This window comes from Zootoca vivipara, chromosome 14, assembly GCF_963506605.1.
Source record: "Zootoca vivipara chromosome 14, rZooViv1.1, whole genome shotgun sequence".
NCBI lineage: Eukaryota > Metazoa > Chordata > Lepidosauria > Squamata > Lacertidae > Zootoca > Zootoca vivipara.
The window spans coordinates 5,555,789-5,577,623 of NC_083289.1; the positions used below are offsets into that span (position 1 = coordinate 5,555,789).

At 45.0% G+C, this 21,835-nt stretch overlaps 1 protein-coding gene across 1 annotated transcript in view; it reads right to left on the bottom strand.

Moving 5' to 3' along the window:
• Positions 1 to 1,212: 1,212 nt before the first annotated feature.
• CA12 (carbonic anhydrase 12) overlaps positions 1,213 to 21,835 on the bottom strand; it is a 28,528-nt gene continuing 7,905 nt past the window's right edge. Inside the window, exons 3-10 of the mRNA XM_035131984.2 lie at positions 20,087 to 20,269; positions 17,771 to 17,913; positions 15,337 to 15,432; positions 13,859 to 13,922; positions 13,101 to 13,258; positions 10,873 to 10,999; positions 4,610 to 4,697; positions 1,213 to 2,325 (exon numbers count right to left, since the gene is read on the bottom strand). Coding sequence (XP_034987875.2) covers positions 2,247 to 2,325; positions 4,610 to 4,697; positions 10,873 to 10,999; positions 13,101 to 13,258; positions 13,859 to 13,922; positions 15,337 to 15,432; positions 17,771 to 17,913; positions 20,087 to 20,269 — 938 coding nt within the window. The 3' untranslated portion in view covers positions 1,213 to 2,246. The remainder of the gene's footprint in view (positions 2,326 to 4,609; positions 4,698 to 10,872; positions 11,000 to 13,100; positions 13,259 to 13,858; positions 13,923 to 15,336; positions 15,433 to 17,770; positions 17,914 to 20,086; positions 20,270 to 21,835) is intronic.

Genomic DNA, 21,835 nt, shown 5'->3' on the forward strand with positions numbered 1-21,835 from the left:
GTTTTCATGCCTTGAAAAAATATAAGACATCCCCCGAAAATAAGCCGTAGTGCAGTTCCGGAGGGTGCCAAGGAAGAGGAAGAGGCCTGTTGTGTTGGGGCCTGGAACTGCTGCAGCCCCGCCAAAACACCCAGCAGCGCGCGCCGCGTGGAGCCCCGAGCCAGCGGGATCCAGCAACGCCCGCAGTGCGCGCCGTGTGGAGCCCCGAGCCAGTGGGACTCAGCTGAAGCGCTGACAAAGTGCCCAGCAGTGCCGCGCAGAGCGCCCCGAGCCGCAGCAGCAGGAGGGGGGATTCAAAGTGCCACAGCATGCACCGCTTTGAATCCCGCTCCTCCTGCTGCGGCTCGGGGCGCTCTGCGTGGCGCTGCTGGGCGCTTTGTCGGCGCTTTAGCGGGGCGCGCTGCTGGGTCCCACTGGCTCGGGGCTCCATGCGATGCGTGCTGCAGGCCCCGCTGAAGCGCCGTCAAAGCGCCCAGCAGCGCCATGTGGAGCGCCCCGAGCCAGCGGGACCCAGCAGTGCTCTGTAGCACTTTGAATCCCCCTCCTGCTGCTGCGGCTCGGGCCGCTCTGCGCGGCGCTGCTGGGCGCTTTGTCGGCGCTTCAGCGGGTCCCGCTGGCTCGGGGCTTCACACGGCGCGCGCTGCTGGGCTCTTTGTCGGCGCTTCAGCAGCAGCAGCAACTTACAGGTAATTAAAAATAAAATAAAATAAGACATCCCCCCCCCCGAAAATAAGCCATAGGCTTATTTTCTTGAGTAAAATAAATATAAGACGGTGTCTTAAAATATGAGAAACACGGTAGAACAAACTCAGCACTCACTTGCAGCTGGCATGGGGGGGGCGTTGATGGTGGCAGGCCACCTGTTTTTGAGAAGGTTGTCCATTAATACGACTGATTTTCTTTGCTGGTGAACCAATGGAGTTCCACAGAACGCAGTTTGAGAACAAGCCCCAGTATGCCTTGGGAGCAATCACAGTAATATAAGCACTATAAGGGCTGCCAGGCATTCCTTTCTGGGTGAAAAGCGGAATTCCTTGCTGTGGATCACATGCGCATCACCTGGTCAGCTGAGAGCTCAGGAAATACAGGGAAACATTGCCTGGCTTCTATTCAGGAAAATAGGTTTGTCTGATATATTTATAAAACGGTAAATGATTGAAGACAAATGGGAGTTGCCACAAAAATTCTTAATAATATTTTTTATTACATGCTGCTCATATCTGTCAACCCTCCCTTTTTTTTGCGTGAAACTCCCTTATTCCAAGCCACAGCTGTCAGCCTTCCCTTTTTTTGCTGGAAATTCCCATTATTCCAGCGCCGTTTCCCGCTGCTATCCTGGACTGTTAGATATACCATAGATTCCCCAGGACAGGTGAGGCTGCTGCTGATCCCTTATTTTCAAATCCAAAAGTTGACAGCTATGATGCTGCTATATAAAGTTGAAATTACTGATTATGTATATATAGTATTTTTGTTTATGTACAAATTTGTGGCTTCTACCTGTTGCCACTAGCAATAACAACTAAGAGGAAACAAGATTTCTTTAGCCTGAACCTAATGGAGCTCATTATAGTCTCAGTGCTGGCATTTGAGTTTTATTTGACCTGTTTTATTTGAAAGTACCTGACATCTGACCTATAAACTGCTTAAAACGGGCACTGGGAAACCTGTATCCAAAGCAGGTTTTCTATCCAAATTTGCTCATTTTCCTCTCAATATTTCCCACTGTTCCAAATCTATTATTGACATGATCTTTCAACCTGGCACAAATCGTGTCATCTGCTCCCTAATACAGGTGATTCCTTAACATTAGCAGCACAGGTTTTCTGATAGGGGGAGGGGAGTCACATTTTCATACACATGAAAAGCTTTCTTCAAACTATAGTACTTTTTGTTAGCCTTGCTCGTAAAGCTCATATTTGAGGTCATAACATAAACAAAGTTCAGCACAGCTTCTAATATGTTGTTTGATACACTTTACACTTTAGGGAAAAAATTTTTTGTGGAGGGAGGGAATATTAAGGCACATATCTGTTGCACGTTTACCTGAGAGCAAACTCTGTCCTTTCATATTCTATTGCACAAAGGAGAACAGCTGAACATGTCTCTTTTTGAGCTCAGGCAAAAACAATCCAGCAGGTTTGAGTGATAAAGCAAGAGATAACAGTAATGTCTGAGCTGTTAAGGATGTGCAAATGTTTGGGAAAGCAGTGATTGAGTGGCTACTTAGGTAACTCAACAGAAGCTTATGCTTTGGAAATATTCTCCTCTTTGCTGATCGCTGGCTTGTAGATGACCCCGTTCTCTTCCCTTGTTTGTTTGATGCTGAAAAGCAGAACAACTGGGTTAGTCAAAGCTGAAACTGCAATTGAAGAATATCAGCAATTATTTTAAAGCCCTGTTATATTGTTCTCTGAATTGAAGTAATGAAAGGGCGAAGTTTTCCTACACATACAATGGTTAATGCAGAAGTTCTAATCTATTGTAGATGCTATGAATAGTGGAGCAGGGGGTGGTTTGGACTCATGGCCCAAATTTGAAGTGACAATAAAGCTGACATGAGATTACCTTCCTGTGAACAGGTTCTTAATGGGAGGTCCAAATCTTCCATCCAACCTGTTTTAGGAACCTATTTATTGTAAGATGTGAGTTGCAGTCTGAAGATGCGTTGAAAAAACAAGCAGACTGGTTGGCTTCAGCAATGTACAAAAGAATCTTTTAGAACTGTGTTTATTAGCAAATCAAAAAGAGCCCATGGATACATTTTGAGAATTCATGGGCATCTCATGAAATTCTGGATACACTTTGAGAATTCACAGGCATCTCATGAAGCAAATGCTGGACAAGATAGCATTTTTTTTTTAAAGTATCTGAATAGGAATGTCCCTAACATTTGTCATCTGATTCTAGTTACAGGTAGGTAGCCGTGTTGGTCTGATGTAGTTGAAACAAATTTTAAAAATTCCTTCCAGCAGCACCTTAGAGACCAACTAAGTTTGTCCCAATGACAAACTTAGAGACCAACTAAGTTTGTCCCAATGACAACACTTGGTCTCTAAGGTGCTGCTGGAATGAATTTTTTTAATTTGTCATCTGAGGCCCTTCTCTATATCCTCCCTCCCCAAGAGGTTTGGAGGGTGACAACACAAGAACAGGCATTTTTTGCAGTGGCCCTCCACCTGTAGAATACTGTCCCCTGAAGGCTCACAGGGCATCACCATTACATATCTTTAGGTGCCAGGTGAAAATATTCATCTTTACCCAGGCCTCCGGCCATTAAATACTCTACGGCTTGTTAAATGTGGGGTGGGGGTGACTGTTATGGTTATTTTCTTACTATGCCATATATTATGGTTTTCAGGCCCATCTTAGCCATAGAGGCTAGTGGCGCGGGGAACCACGGCGCCGGGGACTGGAGGGCGCTGGAGGGCGCCAGGGAAGAGGTCCGGGGGCCACGGCTCAGTAGGGGATGTGTGGAGGTGCCGGGGTGCCGGCCACGGCCAGCAAAACTCCCACCGAGGCCACTGGGGCGCCCCGCCACGCTTGTCTCCTTTGCCGGCTGCTCGCCTGTAGCGCTGCATCGACTGTTGGCCGAAGGTCCTGCGCAGGAACCGCAGCATGGTGCGCCTTTGCTCCGGGGAAGGCGAGCGGGACTCCACCTCCTACCGGCCCCTTGCTGACGCTATTGCGCGGACAGAGCTCTCCCAGCCGCACCGCCAGCCGACACCCGCTAGGGGAGCCCGGCAGGCAGGCCTCCCTTCCTGCTGCAGGCGGCGGCAGCTGCACAAAGCCAGCAGGCAGCGATGACCTGTCGTGGCAGGCGCTGTCGCTCTCGCTCGGCCGGGGCCAAAGGGGGCCGCGCTTGCCCCGCGGAGCCACTTCGCTCACCCATCGTCACATGCCTCTCCTAAGCGACTCTCTGGCCAACCCAGCTCCTCGCGGCCGCTGGGCAGCAGCGAGAGCGCTGGCAGCGGCCCCAATGGTGCCCTCCGCTCCAGGCTAAATTTTGGGAAGGGAGGGGGCGCCAGAGGGACCTTTGCACCACGGCGCTGGATGTAGTTAAGATGGGCCTGATGGTTTTTTTTTTTATTAAGATGTATAAATTATGTTGTCTATGTTGTACATCTCCCTGGGATCTTTGGATAAAGGGCAGCATAAAAATTGAATTAACACCACCACCACCAGACTTTTAAGAGACACAGTCGTTGATGTCGGGGGGGGGATGTCTGGGGGGGGGGGCTAACATGGCTGCCCGGGGAATTTTTAATATTTAATATTAAATGCCTGGGATTTTGTCTGTTCCCCAGCAGAAGTGCTGTGGAGAGGTTGCTTCCTTGTTGCCTCCCAGACAGTGATTTTAGAAGCCCACTCACCACTGCTGCAACAAAAGTCCTGCCACTGACCATCAGTCACAAGAAAAAGCAGGGTGGGCTCCAGTGGGGGTGGGCAGGGGTGGGACACTGGGAAAAATTTGTGTGGCACAGTACAAGAGTAAGTCTGTAGTAAGACTACTGAAATTGGTTTCATCTGCTAATTGTACAGGACAATCTAGCTGCAGAGAACCATGACTCTAAACTAACATCCCATGGAATGACAGTAACCGTCTTACCTCTTCTTCCTTCGAATCAGCCAAAAGGCTACCACGAGAATGAAGACACTGCCGAAGGTACTGGCTAATACAACAAATGAGACAAAACCTAGGGTGGGAAAAGGAAGGAGAGAGAAGCAGGCAGCTATGAGTCAAACATTGTAATTGAATAACTTGTTCCTAACCTGTTGTGATGTTATAATTGCCTTCACTCTTAGCAGCCTGTACTGAGGCCCTCAAAGGAGAATATTGAATTAAGTACTTTTGTAAGTACTTCATACAGTGCAGTGTTAAACTATGGACTTCACCCATACAATATATAGTGATAGCTGCCAACCTGGATGGCTTAAAAAAAAAGGATTAGACATATTCATTGAGGGTAAGGCTATTGGTCATGACGGTATGTTCCATCTCTACTGCCAAAGGCAGCCTCCCACCTCAGTTTCCCATTTGAAAAATAGGAATAATAATGATCAGCAATTATTTGATAAAGGCCATGGATAATAAACTAAACTGGTGACTGCCCACAAAGCATTAAATAATACAAAGGTTGCTAATTAGAAGTTAGATTGTTGGGTTTGACAGCCGGTACCTTAGAAGAGGGCACTATTGACAAAGCAGGCAGTCAAGCAAATGCAATTAATTAACTGAGATTGAAACTTTACTTCCATGCAGAGAGAGGCAGCATTACAAAAGACATTACATTTCCACTGTTCCTTGTGCTTCTCCCTACCTCCTAACTGATGCTTCATACATACTATACATTTTAAGCACATCCCTTCAAACACCCACACTCAAAATCCTGGGAACTGTAGCTAACATCGCCCAGAGCTACAATTCCCAGCACACTTAACAATCTACAGGTCCTAGAAGTGGGGAATGTGCTTTAAATATATTGTGTGTACGCAGTCTCAGTTGCATACAGTGGTACCTCAGTTTAAGTACACAATTGGTTCCGGAAGTCTGTACTTAAACTGAAGCGTACTTAACCTGAAGCGAACTTTCCCAGTGAAAGTAATGGAAAGTGGATTAATCCGTTCCAGACGGGTCCGCAGAGTACTTAAACTGAAAGTACTCAAACCGAAGCGTACTTAAACCGAGGTATGACTGTATTCCACTTTCCAATCTAAGCACAGGGTGACGGCAGCAAGTGATTTTCCTGCAAATATGCAATGCACACTTCTCAACAGGTCTGTATACTGTACTGCAGTTTGCAAGTCATGCACATGACCCAATAAGTCACTTTTATATCCAGGATCAAGAATTAGGAATGGCAGATGTTACTCATGTTTGGACAACAGGATATTCAGATTTCTAAATTGTACAAAGGAAATTGAAACTCTAAGCCAGTTGATGAACATGTATGAAATTGTTTGTCAAGACTTGATAATACTTTGCAGGTACTCCATACATGATCAATCCTGAGTGCTCTACTACAGGCAATAACTATCAAGAGGAGTGACTGGAAGAAATATATTCTTGTGCTGAAGCATGTTATCAGCACAAATTTAAATGGAAATAGGTACCCCTAGGGCAGGCATCCCCAAACTTCGGCCCTCCAGATGTTTTGGACTACAATTCCCATCTTCCCCGACCACTGGTCCTGTTAGCTAGGGATCATGGGAGTGGTGGGCCAAAACATCTGGAGGGCCGCAGTTTGGGGATGCCTGCCCTAGGGTCACCTGCTATGAATCCAAATGCTGAAAAATATAAATATGCCAAATCATTTCCTGTCATCAACAGAAAGGAGTTATATTGGAACAGGCAAATAGCTAGCTGCATGCAGAGCCTAAGCAGTAATGAGACAGTGCTGACAAATACAAGCTTCACAATGTCACATCAGTACAACAAACACAAATACTCATGCAGCAAGCACCAGTACTAGAGAAATGGAAGTCTGAACTGTGTGTTCAAATACTGCCAGCCAAACCACTGCAAGCATATACTGTGTTGGCCTCTTGTTTCTGGGCAGTGGATTTAGACATACAGCTTGTTGGACTTTCATTTCTACCTGTCCAGATGGAGTCTGGATCCAGAGACTCAGAGTTTCCGTTATCTTCCATCTGTTAGGCTGAAAGTTAATTGCAGCAGGCATCTTCAGCATCCCCCAGAGGTTAAAAATCAAAGAGAAATCCAACAAGTGTAAAATGAATGTCTCTCAAAAGCTCTTGACTGCCCTGAGAGCCACCTGCAGTCTTTTGAGGGTTTCACCACAAGGAAGCTCAGAAGAACCTTCGACAGAGCTAAATTGATACATACTTTAAAACAAATGCATTTATTGAATGCTAATCTAAAATACTTTTAGGTGGTGTACCTGTTCAAACGCCCACTGCTAAATGTGTGGATTCACAAAACATTCCTTCACTCCCACAATACATTCTAGAAAATGTAATTGGTTGCAGCAAAACCAACCCAAAAATTTTTGTAGCACCTTCAAGACATGCACATCTATTTTAGAAAATGCTTTTCTTGGCCATGTACCACAGTACTCTGCTTTTTAAAAGTAATTTCTCTTGTGGAGAGAGAGATACAACTTATTAATCTAACAAGTGTGGGGAGGTGTTCCACTGTTCTTAGTTTAATAAATAGGGATAAAGACTTCGATGATCATTAAGATCTGCTATATTGTTATTAATTCAGAATAGATGTCTTAGAGATATAGCCTATGCAGTGATGGTGGAATTAGTGACACCTGTCTTTTCTAGAATGTTTCTTGAATATGCTTTAAAAATGGAGAATGGGGTATAGAATGCAGTGAGGAAGGCCAATTGTAAAGATTTAAGGATATGGCATAGAATACAGAGTCAGACTGGGTTCACATCCCACAGCCAGGAAGCTCACTGGGTGGCCTCTGGAAAGGCATTATTTCAGCCTTTATGTTGTTTTACAAATCTATGATGCAACCTCACTTGGAATGCTGTGTAGAGTTCAGGTCACCTCACCTGAAAAAAAGGATGTTGTACTGCTGGCAAAAGGTTCAGAAAAGGGCAGCCAGGATGATCAAAGGGTTGGAGCAACTCCACTGTGAGGAAAGGTTACAACATTTGTGGCTTAAAAAATTGTTTAGACTTTAGAGAAAATGGGAGTGAAAAGGGACATGATAGAAGTGTATAAGATTATGCATGGTGTGGCTTTGCTAATACTGCAACACAGAGACATCCAATGGAGCTGAATGTTGGAAGATTCACGACAAAAGTACTTCCTCACACAAGACCCCTTTTGAGGTAGCAAAAAAGGTTTGTGCTAGGCTTCTAAAGTGCTACAAGGCTTTGAGTGTGAGGGCACTGCAACAGACACAGGACCCCGTGTGTGTGGGGGGGGGGTTCAGCTGAGTTTAGGAGGCAGGCACTGTACCTAAGTTGTAGGCGCATTGCCCATGTTAATTCCCTTCTGGCATATATGTATGTGTGCCATCATCGTGTATGTATATATATGCAAAAGTATCCTTGAGATATAGACTGGCACCTCTTCCCCCCACCCATCAGCAGAGTTATTGTCCCTTTAACTGATGTATGACAGACAGGAATTCAGCAGCTCAGAACCAGCATTGTGAGTGTTATTCCTTGGAAAGCTGTGGGTTTTTAATTCCCACTTTTAACTGTTTGAAAGGGTTGCGGATCCCTTTGTGTGCTCTCACTGACTTGAATGCGACAAGATGTGTATAAGATTTCAGACTTGAGCATGCTTGGATTTGAACTTGGTGGAACTTATAGTTTGAACCATGCACAATTTGAAGTTCAAACTTTGAACCATGCGTGTTTGATTCGAAGTCCACTGGGGCAGCTCAGCTAGCCCTGCCCTTTCCCCTGTATTTCATCAGCAGTGTCCATGTATAATAGCATGGCCCTATTCTTCTGAGAAATGATGGAGGGCATGAGCTTGTCAACATCCTTTTTGACACATAGTACCTGGAATTTAGATTTTACTCGTAACATGGCCTACTAAGATGCTAAGAATACTAATTTTCTAAGTTCAGTTTTCTTTTTGCTCCTTTGAATGAAGGATTCTGTACAAGGCAGAGCTTAGACTCGAGCAGTCTTTATTACAAATCTGTTATGTGACCAATTGAAAAATACAATATATAATAAAATTAGACAATCTATTTGCCACCTCAGTGCTCATCATTTCAAGAACCACTCACTGCTTCTTTCTTTAGGGAGAGAATAAAGAACCTTGTTTACAGAAAAATTAGCCATCTTTTTGCCTTTCCTTTTCAAATAAATTTAAATTTCCTTTTCAAATAAATTTAAGCTCAGCTTTCCCAGTCTGTATACACAGATCAGAGCACATCTCTGAGTGTTTTGTGGGCTTGGGAATGGGCTCTGTATCAGCCAAGAATCTAAGAACAGCACACTCCTTTTCTGATGCAAACATGTCCGACATTGACGAGTACACACAGGGCCATCGTCCTCCTCACCATGAAGGGGAGGCTATTACAGATGTCCACCCAGAGGAAACAGCTGTTGGTAAATGTTTGTGATAAAGCAGAGAACTTGATTTGGACTTGCTTCTTTTGAGTTGGGAGACTGGCACTCCTGGGCCCTTGACATCTTGCCACAATTTTGATACCCTAGATTTTGAATATGTCCCCACCAAAGTTGCCATATTATGCACTTGATTTATTCTGCATCCCAGATATGAACTTTCAAATAAATTAACAATTTTGAGCAAAGCACTTAAAAAAACACCCACAACCTTTTATGGATACCATAGTGCTTGGTTGGTCTACTTAAATGCAAAGGATAAATGAAATGTAGCTTTCATGATATACAAGTTTGAAGGCCCGTGAAATTTCATGGGTTGCAAAAGGAAATCTCCCCTTATCTCTTTCTTCTTCTTTCCTGTCTTTGGGAGGGTCAGGGGTGGGTAGTGCTACAGAGGTTATTTTTACAGTATTTCTACAGCTTAGTTCATATGTTACATGCCCTAGTTGAATAGCAAATGGGCAGACAAAGAGGTCCAGCATGCCCAGCACAGCATAGGCTTAAAGGCAGCCGTGTGTCTCTGAAGGTGCTCTCTGGTCCACCTTCCCCGTGAAGTCTTCCGCCAGCAGCTTGGTTCATGCTCCATGCAAATGCTTTATTGGAGCATTTAACTGCTGCTTACCCTGTCAGTGCTATATAAATAATAAATAAAGTTTGGGGTTTCCCCATATGATTTTAGAGCACTACAATTTCAGACCTCTTTAGAAATCTAGTGGAGAATCCCTCCTGAGTTATTTATAGAGTTGCAGGAAAAAATAACCAACTACAGCTGCAATTCTATGCAGAATTAACTGAATAAGCTCCTTTCAAAACAGTGGCTTTTATGAGAGTAAACATGCATAAGGCTGCATTTCTTTGCTGTAAAGCAACAAAGTTTGCAGTTCAGTTTGCAGAAAAGCCCTGTGATAGTAAAAAAAAAAACCACATTACTGATCCACAGTAAAATACAAGGCTCCCCCCTTTTTTTCTTTTTGACAGAGGTCATTGTTGCATTGATTTGCCAATATTTTAGAACCATATAATAATCTTCAGCCAATTATTTTTGTCTCACATTTCACTTCGGTCAGATGGCTAATTTTTCCACTCATGACGGTGGGTTTTTTTAAAATCAATCCAGCGTTATGAGTCTTTTTATTACGTGTCAAACTCAATCTCCTGAATGGCTTCATCAGATCCTTTGAAACTCCCCAGAATGTGTCTTCCTGCAATGCAAAGTTGTGGTACCTTTTAGATGCAGATTGTGAGACAGCAAAATACCCTTGTCCACTGTTATATCCTGAGAGCCAGAGGAGGGCTCACAGGGGCCCAGATACTCAGGTTCCCCCCCAAAAAAGCTGTCCACACCACAAGGAAAAGCAAACTCACACCCCCTGTTTCCAGGACTCTGTGGGACAAACTCCACAACAAGGAGATGGCTTGTCCGCACCCAGCCAGTGACACAAATGCTTTTTATACAGCAGAGCAGCCCACAGGTGGCCATGATCTCCACCACACGCCCAAGGTTATCTTGAGGATTCAGCTGGTGCCAGCAAAGCTCCTGAACCACCTCACCTTTGGTTCAGCACATCCACTTGCTGGTACTTGTTGCAACTTTAGGCTTTTAGGAAATAAAGTCGGGCTGCCCCAACAGAAGACAAGATAAACAAACAAAACTGTATTTAATGACACCTGGTTTCATATCATGCTGAGGGGGAATGCTGCACACCCAGTGAACTGTTCTTGGCTTGCAAGTGCCTCTGGTGCAATTTATAAAACTCTAAACTCTGCATAAATTTGAAATTTGAATCTGCTGTTGCTTACCTTGCCGGAAGGACACAGAAACCAGCCTTTCATCAAACTCCTGGACTCTCCTATAGTTGTCCACCATTTCAAGAGGGGCAGGGTCACTTGGCTGTGTGCAGTACAGAGTGCTTTCCAGGGCCAGCAGCTATGAGCAAAGCACAACCGTTTTAATGATATCAGAGCGGCAGGAATGGAAAAGCATGTTTTCCGTCCATCACCAGTCCTTATTACAGTTGAGACATTTCTCCCAGTATCTAGCTTTAATGTTTCTGTAGCTGAAATGTATTGACTCTTACAGTACTAGTCAAAATTCAAGTGACTGTTCTCCAATCTGTTAAGGTCACTTTGAATGCTGATTCTGTCTTCTGTGGCATTAGCTACCCCTCCTGGTTTAGTGTCATCTGCAAATTGGATGAGCATCCCCTCAGTTCCTTCATCTAAGTAATTTATAAAGACGTTGAACAACAACGGGTTCAGGGCAGAACCCTGCAGCATCCCACTTGTCACTTTTTTCCAGGATGATGAGGAACCATTAATGAGTACTCTTTGGGTTCAGTCCACCAACCAGCTACAAATCCACCAAACAGTTAACTCGTTCAACCCGCATTTTAGCAGCTTCCTTGCAAGAATATCATGGGGAAGTTTGTCAAAAGCCTTACTGAAATCAAGATACACTATGTCCACAGCATTCCCCTGATTCATCAAGTTTGTAATTCCATCAGAAAAGAAATGGTTTGTCTGACATGACTTACTTTTGAGAAACCTATCCTGGGTCTTGGTAATCACAGCATCCTTTTCTAAGTGCTCACAGATGAACTGTTGAATTATCTGTTCTAGGACCTTCTCTGGTATCGATGCCAAGTTCACCAGTTGGTAGTTTCCTGGGTCTACTTCCCCCCCCTTTTGAAGATGGGGACAATAATTGCCCGCCTCCAGTCTGCAGGGACTCCACCTGTTCTCTTAACATGCAAACTGTGTAACAGAAGGAAAATGTGGAAATGGCGGTATGATTTCCAGATGGAAAATATGCCACTGTGGAAAGCCGGAAACCTCAGGAAGGGAGAGCGCTCTTGTGCTCGGATCCTGCTGGAGGGTTTCCCACAGGCATCTGGGTGGCCACAATGAGAACAGGATGCTGAACTAAATGGCCCATTGGCCTGATCCAGCAGGCTCTTCTTATGTTCTGTAAAGCAGCTGCAACAGCAGACTTGACTAAGCCAGAGGCACTTGCCCCCCCCCTTTAAGAGACCTGGATACCCCCACAATTAAGGAGAATTTGCTCTCTTAGTATGTTTGATTAGGGCTGTTTCAAACAGCCACATATGGCGCTTATATTCAGTCTTGAGAGGTTTTTTTTAAAAAAAATGTCAACCCAGATAAAAGGTAGATGTTCTATTGTGGTTGAGTGCCAGCGGCAGAGCCCGGTGTGCGCATGCCCGGGAGGGGGGCAAGGTTTGGAGGGCACCATGAAGGGGAGGCAATAGGAGAGGTGTGCACCCTTCCAGTTAGCCAGGTGGGGGCTGCACTCACCTGCCAGATGCCAGCTAAGTGGGGGAAAGCGGCGGCTGCTTCCGCTCCGAGTCAGGCCTGACCCAGTAGTGGAGCAGTAGCCTGCTCGCAGCTGTGCCCTTCCCCACCTCTTGGCTAGCCCAAGGGCAGCCCTAAGGAGAAGGGGCACCTCGTGCTTGGGGCAATGGCCCCCCCTTATGCTGCGCCACTGCTGAGTGCATTGCCTGGGTTGCAATTTAGTACATTATTGCTTATCCTTCAGGTGGTTTGGTCTGGTTTTGCAGAGGATACCAGGCCTGTGATGGAATGTGTGGGCAACCATTTCACTACGGCTACATTCAGCACACATTCAGGTCTTGGCCAAGTTTCTGAAATGTGCTCCAGGATCTCTTGGGTTGCAACTCACATATTGTCCACTGGTGGCTTGCACAGCCCTGGACACACTGATGACAGAACAATTTCATTTCCATTTTTCACTCTGGGTCAAATGAATTGGCCCTGTCTGTGTTTCCCACGTCTCAAACACTAGTTTGTTTGCGGAAGTTCAGTCTTAATCTTCAGTTTGAATCCAACACGGTAAAGCTAAGACAGTAGATGGGAGTCTAGCCTGTGTACAACAGCAGCATCCATAAAGGTGTAAGTAGGTGGGAAACTCATAATCCAGGTATACACTTCATGCACAATTACTGGCAAGATTACTAACTTTAACTGAGAACATATGTTTTATAGACCCTTGCCTGTTCCTCTGAAATTTGTACTGGCTTTCGAAAAACCGTCCAAAGAACACTTGGGTAGCAAGGAGGTGTGGTCAGGGATCCTTCATAGCGGTAATATTCATCCAGTCTGTCTGGGAGCAAATCTTGGATGTTGAAACCCGGGATGAAGGTTTCCTGATCTGAAAGAGATCACCCTTTTTTATTAGCTATATATTCTTGCCAGCCCAACTCTCAGCATATTGTTGGATGCAATGTTTTCTTAATTTTTTTACTTTGCCCTCTTTTCCATTATTCCAGATTGGGAGGTTTCATTTGTGCATGCAATGAGCACTTTCACCTATCAGTCCCCCTGATGCTGTGCATCTAGCTAGGGAAGCAAAGTGCTCTGCTCTAAAGGTCACAGCTGTGACAGCCAATCAGTGTGGCTGGCTGCTGCAAAACATATACTTTGCTGAGCAACAAAAGTAATCCAGTATTGTCATCATGACACATGCTCAACCACAGGTTAGCTAACTCGTCTTGGTCAGGGGTGGGGAGATGACAGGGAGGCAGACACCAGGGTGGGTGCAAGACAATGGTCTTGATGCCTAAAACAAGCAGAATGTATTTTGTTTCTGCTGCTTTGGGTTATCACTTGCTTATAAACAATTTAGTACCACAAACAGCAAACCAACCTCACACTGACCTCTAAAGAATTAACCTCCACATCCTAAATTGACAAAGTCTTCTGATTTGACTGCTTAGGACTGTGAAATTCCAGTTGAAATCCTCTTTCCTACCTTTGTATTTCACATTCTGAAAATGGCTGAAGATCTTTTCGAACGATGGATTGAATGGGCCTGTCTGTAACAAAAACGGAGAAGATTTTTTTTTCTAAGTAATTGTAATTCTGCGTAGTTTTAGGTTCAGCAAGCACCTGCAGGTCTTTATTAGGCACCCTTAATGGTAATGGAATAGGAGAGCCCACCATGGGGCAAAATCCAGCAGGAAGCTCTCCTGCACAAGAGCACAGTAGCAGAGCTCCCATCCACTTCAATGGAACTTGCACAGGAGAGCTTTGGGTGGATTGTTTCCCCATGTTTACTCAGTAGGGAAGACCATGTGGATGTTTTGGTCTGACCTTGTTGTTTCAGTTTACGCCATCATTTGTTGGCGATATAAGCCTAGCCACAGATTTAGTGGGCTGAGGTCATTTCTTTTCAGGGCACAAATACATTTGTGTTTCAATAACCCCAGAGCTGCTCTCATTAGAATAATGGCATCTGGTGATGAGATGAGCGATTTCTTTAACCACATTCTAAAATACTTAATAGCCATGATTATAGTTCACTAAACCATTAGCAAAATAGCACTGGAAAAGCAAGCCCAAACATATTTGGTGACCAAAGCATACTGGGGGGAGGGAGATAATGTTGTTTGCAATGTAACATGTATGAAAAAGCTTTTAACGGGGCAGCAATCCTTCACCCACAAGGGCAGGCAATCAAAAGAGCCTTGTCTCACTCCTTTTCCCTGTGTCTAGAGCAAGGGACCTAGGTGGCGCTGTGGTTAAACCACTGAGCCTAGGGCTTGCTGATCAGAAGGTTGGCGGTTCGAATCCCTGTGACGGGGTGAGCTCCCGTTGCTTGGTCCCAGCTCCTGCCAACCTAGCAGTTCGAAAGCACATCAAAATGCAAGTAGATAAATAGGAACCGCTACAGCGGGAAGGTAAACGGCGTTTCCGTGTGCTGCTCTGGTTTGCCAGAAGCGGCTTTGTCATGCTGGCCACATGACCTGGAAGCTATACGCCGGCTCCCTTGGCCAATAATGCGAGATGAGCGCGCAACCCCAGTCGGTCACGACTGGACCTAATGGTCAGGGGTCCCTTTACCTTTTACCTTAGAGCAAGGGTGGGGAACATGTGGTCCTCCAGATGTTGATGGGCTACAACTTCTGCTATCACTGAGCATTGGCAAGTGTGGCAGGGGCTGATGGGAGCTGGAGTCCAACAACAGTTGGAGGGCCAAAGCTTCTCCAGCTCTGGTCTAGAGGGACAAGCCTGGAACCTGGAGAGAGTCATCAACTGCCCAGAGCCAGATAAGACCCTAATTATATGACCAAACTGCGGGAGGCAGTGCAAGACAGGAGTGCCTGGCGTGCTCTGGTCCATGGGGCCACGAAGAGTCGGACATGACTAAACGACTAAACAACAACAACAATATTAAACCTCTGGGTGGACTTCAATTTTTGGACACTTTTGAGGGAAAGAGCCCCTTACCTCAATCAGGATTGCCAAGACTGCCAGTCCATCTGATTTGTCCATTGCTGATTTCACGTCCAGATATTTGTCAGAGTTGTAATGTACGATGTGGAGCTACATCGAATAAAATGACAAACAGCATTTGAAGTCTTAGGAAGGCCAGTGCGAGGGAGGTGGTGCGCACCGGGTGTCAGCTGTGAGGGTGGGCGACATCGCTGTGCCCCCCAACTCCACCCCACGCTCGCCGTGCGGGTCGCTAGGGACAATGCTGCCATGGGCGGCTAGCATCGGGCCCCCCCAATGCTCTCCGCACAGGTGGCAGGCAGCTAGGGACGCTTGCCGCACAGGCAGCAAACGGCACCTTCCCATGCTGCAGGCGGCAAGCCCCGCCCCCGCACCGCTCCAGGGGCTGGGGCAGGTAGCTCCGCCCCTGGGTTTAACAAATTTACAAAGCTTGCAAAAGATCATCTGATTTACTGGATGCCTCACTGCAGTATAAATTGCCAGATTAGGAAAAATGACTATATATTTATGTGCCTGATTGCACCAGCATGCTGGATTTTACACACCCCAAGCCTGGCCTAGTTATAATAGAACACAGGTGCAGAGTTTGGGGCCTGGGGGCTTCACTTGGCCCACCAGGCTTCCCCATTTAGCAGGTAGTGGGGCAGGTAGACATGGGGCTTCTAAAGAACAACGAACAACAGATTATTCCTTTGCAGAAACCAGATGTGCTCCCTTCCCCTTCAGCTGATGGCGTGGTAGGAGTGTGCCTTGCTCAAGGAGGGGAAAGTGGCTGCTATTCAATGTAAACCACTTCTCCCTGCCAGAGTCGCTCTTTGAACCTCCAAAAACTGATTTTCAAAGGTTTACCGAGCAGCGTGGAGCTGCTTGCAAAGGACTAGCACAGCATCTCGTGACATCACTGTGATGCCTGGTGATTGACATGTGGACAGCCTTGCCTGCTTGTCAAATCTGACCCGCTGGGGTGGGGAGAGTAAGATCTGGCCCACCAGTCAGAAAAGGTCCCCTATCTCTGTAACAGACCATCAGAATTACAGCATTAACTACAGAAGTGGCAGAATGGAAGACGGGGGAAATCCGTCTGATGAGTACAGTCCACCAAGAATATGGTATTTTGATGAGGTCGCTTATGTGGGACAGCTTCTTGGGCAACTTGGATGCCCCCTGTAAACAGCAAGAAATATAGGATGGGGTAGAGTGCCAACGTCACGCCATTAGGGTTTTCTGCCACAGGAACCAAAATGTATTGCTGCAGCCTTGCGCTCTCCGTCCCTTGTAATTGACCTTGAATTATACTTCATGGCAGGCATCCACATGTCCTGCTAGACTTATAATTAGTGCAAGACCTGAAACAGCTTTATGGTTGTGAACTGAAGGAACTGAACATAATAGCAATTCCTTGTGGCATCCACAGAACATTGCCATAGCTTGGGGGGAGGGGGGCTAGCTAAGCTTTTTGCCCCAGGTGAAGCCTCCAGAAGGGTGCCATTGAGGTTCCCAGCCCCCCCCTCTCTGTGTGTGCACAAATGAATGGGTGTGCATGCCAAACTGAGTCTTTGACCCACGTGAAATAAAGCCTAGTTTGACCCTTGCATGGAATGGATTGTGGTGCTGTGAATTCAGATAGGTCCCCCCAGGCAGTTCTGTAGAATAAATATATGAACTAGGATTGTGAAACTTAATAGGATATCTGGATCAATCAGCAGTTCTTAAGAGCACCCTCATCCCAGGGTAGCCAGTGTGGTGCTTGCCAGATATTGGTGATTACAACTCCCATCATTCCTGATCTTTGGTCATGCTGGCTGGGACTGATGGGAGCTGTAGTCCAAAAAATAAAATAAAATAGTTACACTTGGCCTTTCTCCCTGCTAACAGATATGATAGTTCACCATGTATTGAATCTTTAAGGGGGAAAAGATTTTTCTGGTTTCATTTGGAGCTTGTTTGTGTTATGATTTGGTGCTACAAGATTTGTAAATGTGTTGCTTAGAGAAGGTGGGGCTTGTAGAGAGTTGTTTTTCCTGAGGAAAACTATATCAGGTAATGAAATAGAATGCAACTTCTTGACGAGCTAATAAACTTTTTTTAATTATTACAGTTGTGAAACTCAAAATATATTTTTCTTTACTTAATAAGTGTGATTAAAATATTGTATGTATATTAAAAATATTACCGGTAGCTGCTTTTCCACCTAAGGAAAGGGAGCAACTAGCAAACTGCTTCTGCCAGCCTCATAAGGAAAAGGGAAAATAAAGCAGGAAATTTAGTGTATTTTAATCTTGCCTTTCAATTGCAATTGTTTTTGGATTTTAATTGTAAATTGTCTTAGGTGCCCTCTGTGAGGACCAAAACGTGGCATAAAATGGTTTAATAAATTAATAAATAGATATCTGAAAGGAGCAATAAATTGAATGCCTAAAAGTCTTACTTCAGCAGCAAAATGCCTCCCGCCAATTGTGTGTTCAGATCCTTCCTGCTTGTTCCGGTTTCCCCAGTGTAAATGGAGCTGAGCGGCAGAATAGTGGGAAGGGAGGCTCCGGATGTGCATGCTTTGAGAAAGACTCATTCTTACTATGAAAGGAGAAGATGGGAGAGGGAGACAACATGACATGACAGTATTAAATGCAGGGGCAAAACTCGGTGCAGGCCCAGGACACACATTTACATAAAATTGCATATGCTAATTTATATGCACAGAGGCAAATGAATTCTGCCAGTTCTGATCTTAGATGTAGCTTCCCAAGATAGGATGCACCTCAGATTGCTCTCACCTTTTGGGGCAAGACCTTAAGCTGAGATCTACTTTTAGGGCTCCTAGCGCCTGGCGTGCTCTGGTCCATGGGGTCGCGAAGAGTCGGACACGACTAAACAACAACAGTACTAATACTGGCTAATATCACAGTCCTCAAAAGATTAATGTTGGGATTGTTATAAGCAAAATCTGACCTTATTCCCTTATGGGGTACATAAGGGCCCTTGCATAGTCCTTTGTAGGTTCTCCATCGGAAGGAGGAAATAACAGACCAACCAGAGAATATTGAGAAGCAAAGCAGCTAGTAAGCTTGGTCTTTATTGACTGTTACAACAGGGTGTTTTCTCTCACACATAGGAGGAAAGAAAGACCCAGAACAAAAGCCCACCTGCCCCTATATAGACATTTTAAAATTCCCCCCTCCAATCAGAGCCACCCCCAGAAGTGTCATAATACATCATAGAAGGGATGTAACCCAGGACCACCACCCCTCCCCGTACATCATACATCACAGAAAAGGGGCGATCTAAGGCATAAATCTGAGTCCCTTGTTTTCCCCATGTCTGTCAGTTACCTGTGAATTGGATCACTGGGGAATCTGGCCAGTCCTTTTGTAACTGATAAATACTTAGCTCCTGAGCCAGGACAGACTCACAGGCTCGCCCTATTCATACCTTAAAGGTAAAGGGACCCCTGACCATTAGGTCCAGTCGTGACCAACTCTTCCAAGCTTCCAGGTCATGTGGCCAGCATGACAAAGCCGCTTCTGGCGAACCAGAGCAGCTCACGGAAACACCGTTTACCTTCCTGCCGGAGTGGTACCTAGTTATCTACTTGCACTTTGAGGTGCTTTCGAACTGCTAGGTTGGCAGGAGCAGGGACCGAGCAATGGGAGCTCACCCCGTCGCAGGGATCCAAACCGTCGACTTTCTGATCGGCAAGCCCTAGGCTCAGTGGTTTAACCCACAGCGCCACCCACGTCCCCCATTCACACCTTAAATGTGCCCTTAAGGCAGGATTTGTGAACACACAGAGAGAGGGAGACAATGAGGAGGTTTTTTGCAGAGAAACATTTGGTCAGTTTGGGAGAGTCAAAATGGTACCAGGACTGTCTTCCTATATTGTTTCAGACATGTGGTTTATATATACAGTTATGAACATTTAATTTTTATATATGACCTCAAAATTCTTACAACAGTATGTTAGTGCATTGAAGGAAGAGAGTTATTTTGTCATCAAACCTGCTACAAAAGGGAATAATTCACAATACTATAAAGACATTAAGGAAGTTCAGATACAACTTACTTTGTGCATATGGATGGAGATGACTAAGGAAGGAAATTCTGAATATCATGTGCATTATTGTTGGGGTGAGGAAACTAAAGGGATAACAAACTAGCAACATTTTGAAGCATCCTGTGTCTCTGCTAGTTGTATTTTTCCATATTCTGGCTGCTGCCAATATCCAGACTATAAAACAAAATACTAAATGCAGCTCATCCCTCTAAACTTGGAAGAAGAACATTATACCTTGGTTGCCAAGCCCAATTTAACATGCTAGGAGGTTATTATTCAATGTGCGTTGGTGAGAGTTGTACACCTTGTGGTTTTAGAGCTATGGGCACAGAACCAACGCAGATGCCATGAAGAAGAACTGACCTCCACACAGGAGGGAAAACTACTGTAGATCCAAAAATTATGTGCCAAAATAAATAGGCAGTGTGGTGAAGGCTGTAAATCCAACCAAATCTTATCTATGCTGATCCCTGAACCTCAGTTCCCCATCTACAAAATGGGAATAAGGCTGGCCTATATTATCTTTAAAAAAAAAAAAGAGAGATAATAAATTATTAGAAATTATTATTATTGAGATAATACATGTGGAACAATCAGAACACTCTAAAGTCCTGTACAAGTGCTAAATAGTATTCTTTGTTATTATGTAATTATAGTAATAGTTCAGTTTTCTCTGTCCATGTTAGCCTCCCTTACCTGAATGTCCGTTATTGGTCAAAATAAACTCCTCGGTGGAGGAGACATTGTAGCCTTCCAGTTCGATAGGCAGAAGAGTTGAATCATACTGGAGAATGTCATTGTGAAAATCAATTGGAGACTGGAATACTCCTCCACAAAAGGGGAACATCTTGGGCCACACTCTCTCCCCATCAGAAGAACCTCAGGGAGACAATAAAGGAATCCAGATTCGAAACACAGGAAGATGTATGGTACAGGGTCAGACCATTGGCCTGTCTTGCCCAGTAGCCTTCAGCCTCTTCAGACTTGAGAAATACCTTGAACTCAAACATCCATTTGGAAAACTATCGTAAGCAAGTGAAAATATAACAGTATACTGTAATTTAGATTAAGATATGATGGAAAGGGGGAAACTAGATGGAAGAAATAGAATATGCAGTTAATTTTGAATGAACAATGAAGCATCAGAGGAAGAGAAGGGAAGTCGTTGGATGTATTGTTTTATATTTATTAGCGGAAAATTTGTACCTGAAAATTTATTTATTTATTTATTTAGTTATAAAAGAACCTTGGGCATGTGAATAGGCAGGGATATGTTGCCCTGGGAACTACACAGACAATTGCTTCTTGAGACAAGCCTTATGGCCTGTCCACAGTTACACTCGTTCCATGCCTTGAAAGGGTTTGTTTCCCACTTCTCCCCCACTTTCTAAGAACAGGTCTGAGCAGTTTTGCCTTGCAGCTTTCCCTTGAAAAACCCACTCTTTACTGCTGAATCAGAACAACCAGCAATCTGCAGAAAACCTAATTGCCATTTGTTCCAATTTAGCAGTAAAGAGTGGGTTTTCCAAGGGGGAAGTAGCAGGCCAAACAGAGATGTGGATGAGTCCTTATTTGGATTAGGAGCAGGGAGAACCTAGGTTCAAATCACTGTTCAGTCATAAAACTCACTTTGTGACTTATGCCTCTCTCTCTCTAAGCCTAGCCAACTAGTGGAGTTGTGAGGATAAAAGTGGAGTCGTGAGAATAAAAGCTCCCTGAAAGAAAAGGAGAGATAAACACTTAATGGCAACAACTCCCTCTCCTCTCCTTGCCTTGCCAGCAGAACAGAATTGTCTCCTGCTGCCCCCTCTGCTCCAAGGACCTCCACAACCTTGCCCTGACCTGTTGGAATCACATCCTGCAGACAAAACACCTTTCGACAGCAATGTTATATACCTAAGGTGCCTGTGTGTGTGTGCACGCACACACAATGTCTACTTCTTGAGAAACAGTGGGGTGGTTTTAAATGTGCAAAGGTCTCCTGCAAACTTCCTTCATGGAGGGCAAGACCTGGGGGGGGAGGTTCCCTTATCAGACTCAGATAAGTGGAAATGCCCTACAGCAATAAGGAAAGGAATTGAGAGCTGATGCTTTAAGTCGGACTGGGAAACTCTTAAAGGAGAGAAACAAGCAGCTTCAGCAAGTCAGACAGTAACTCTACACAAAGATGAACTGTGTGGGGCTGGGTAGTGGAGACAGCAAACACTCTGCAACATTTCATTTCCCATGTGACACAAAGGTCCTTTGGGGGGGGGGAATCATTCCAAGACAGTTTTCCCCTAAGGAGAAACTGTGCCATGTAGCTACAGTGGTACCTCGGTTTATGAACACAATTGGTTCCGGAAGTCTGTTCATAAACTGAAGCGTTCATAAACTGAAGCGAACTTTCCCATTGAAAGTACAGTGGAATTTCGGTTTATGAACACCTCGGTTTATGAATTTTCG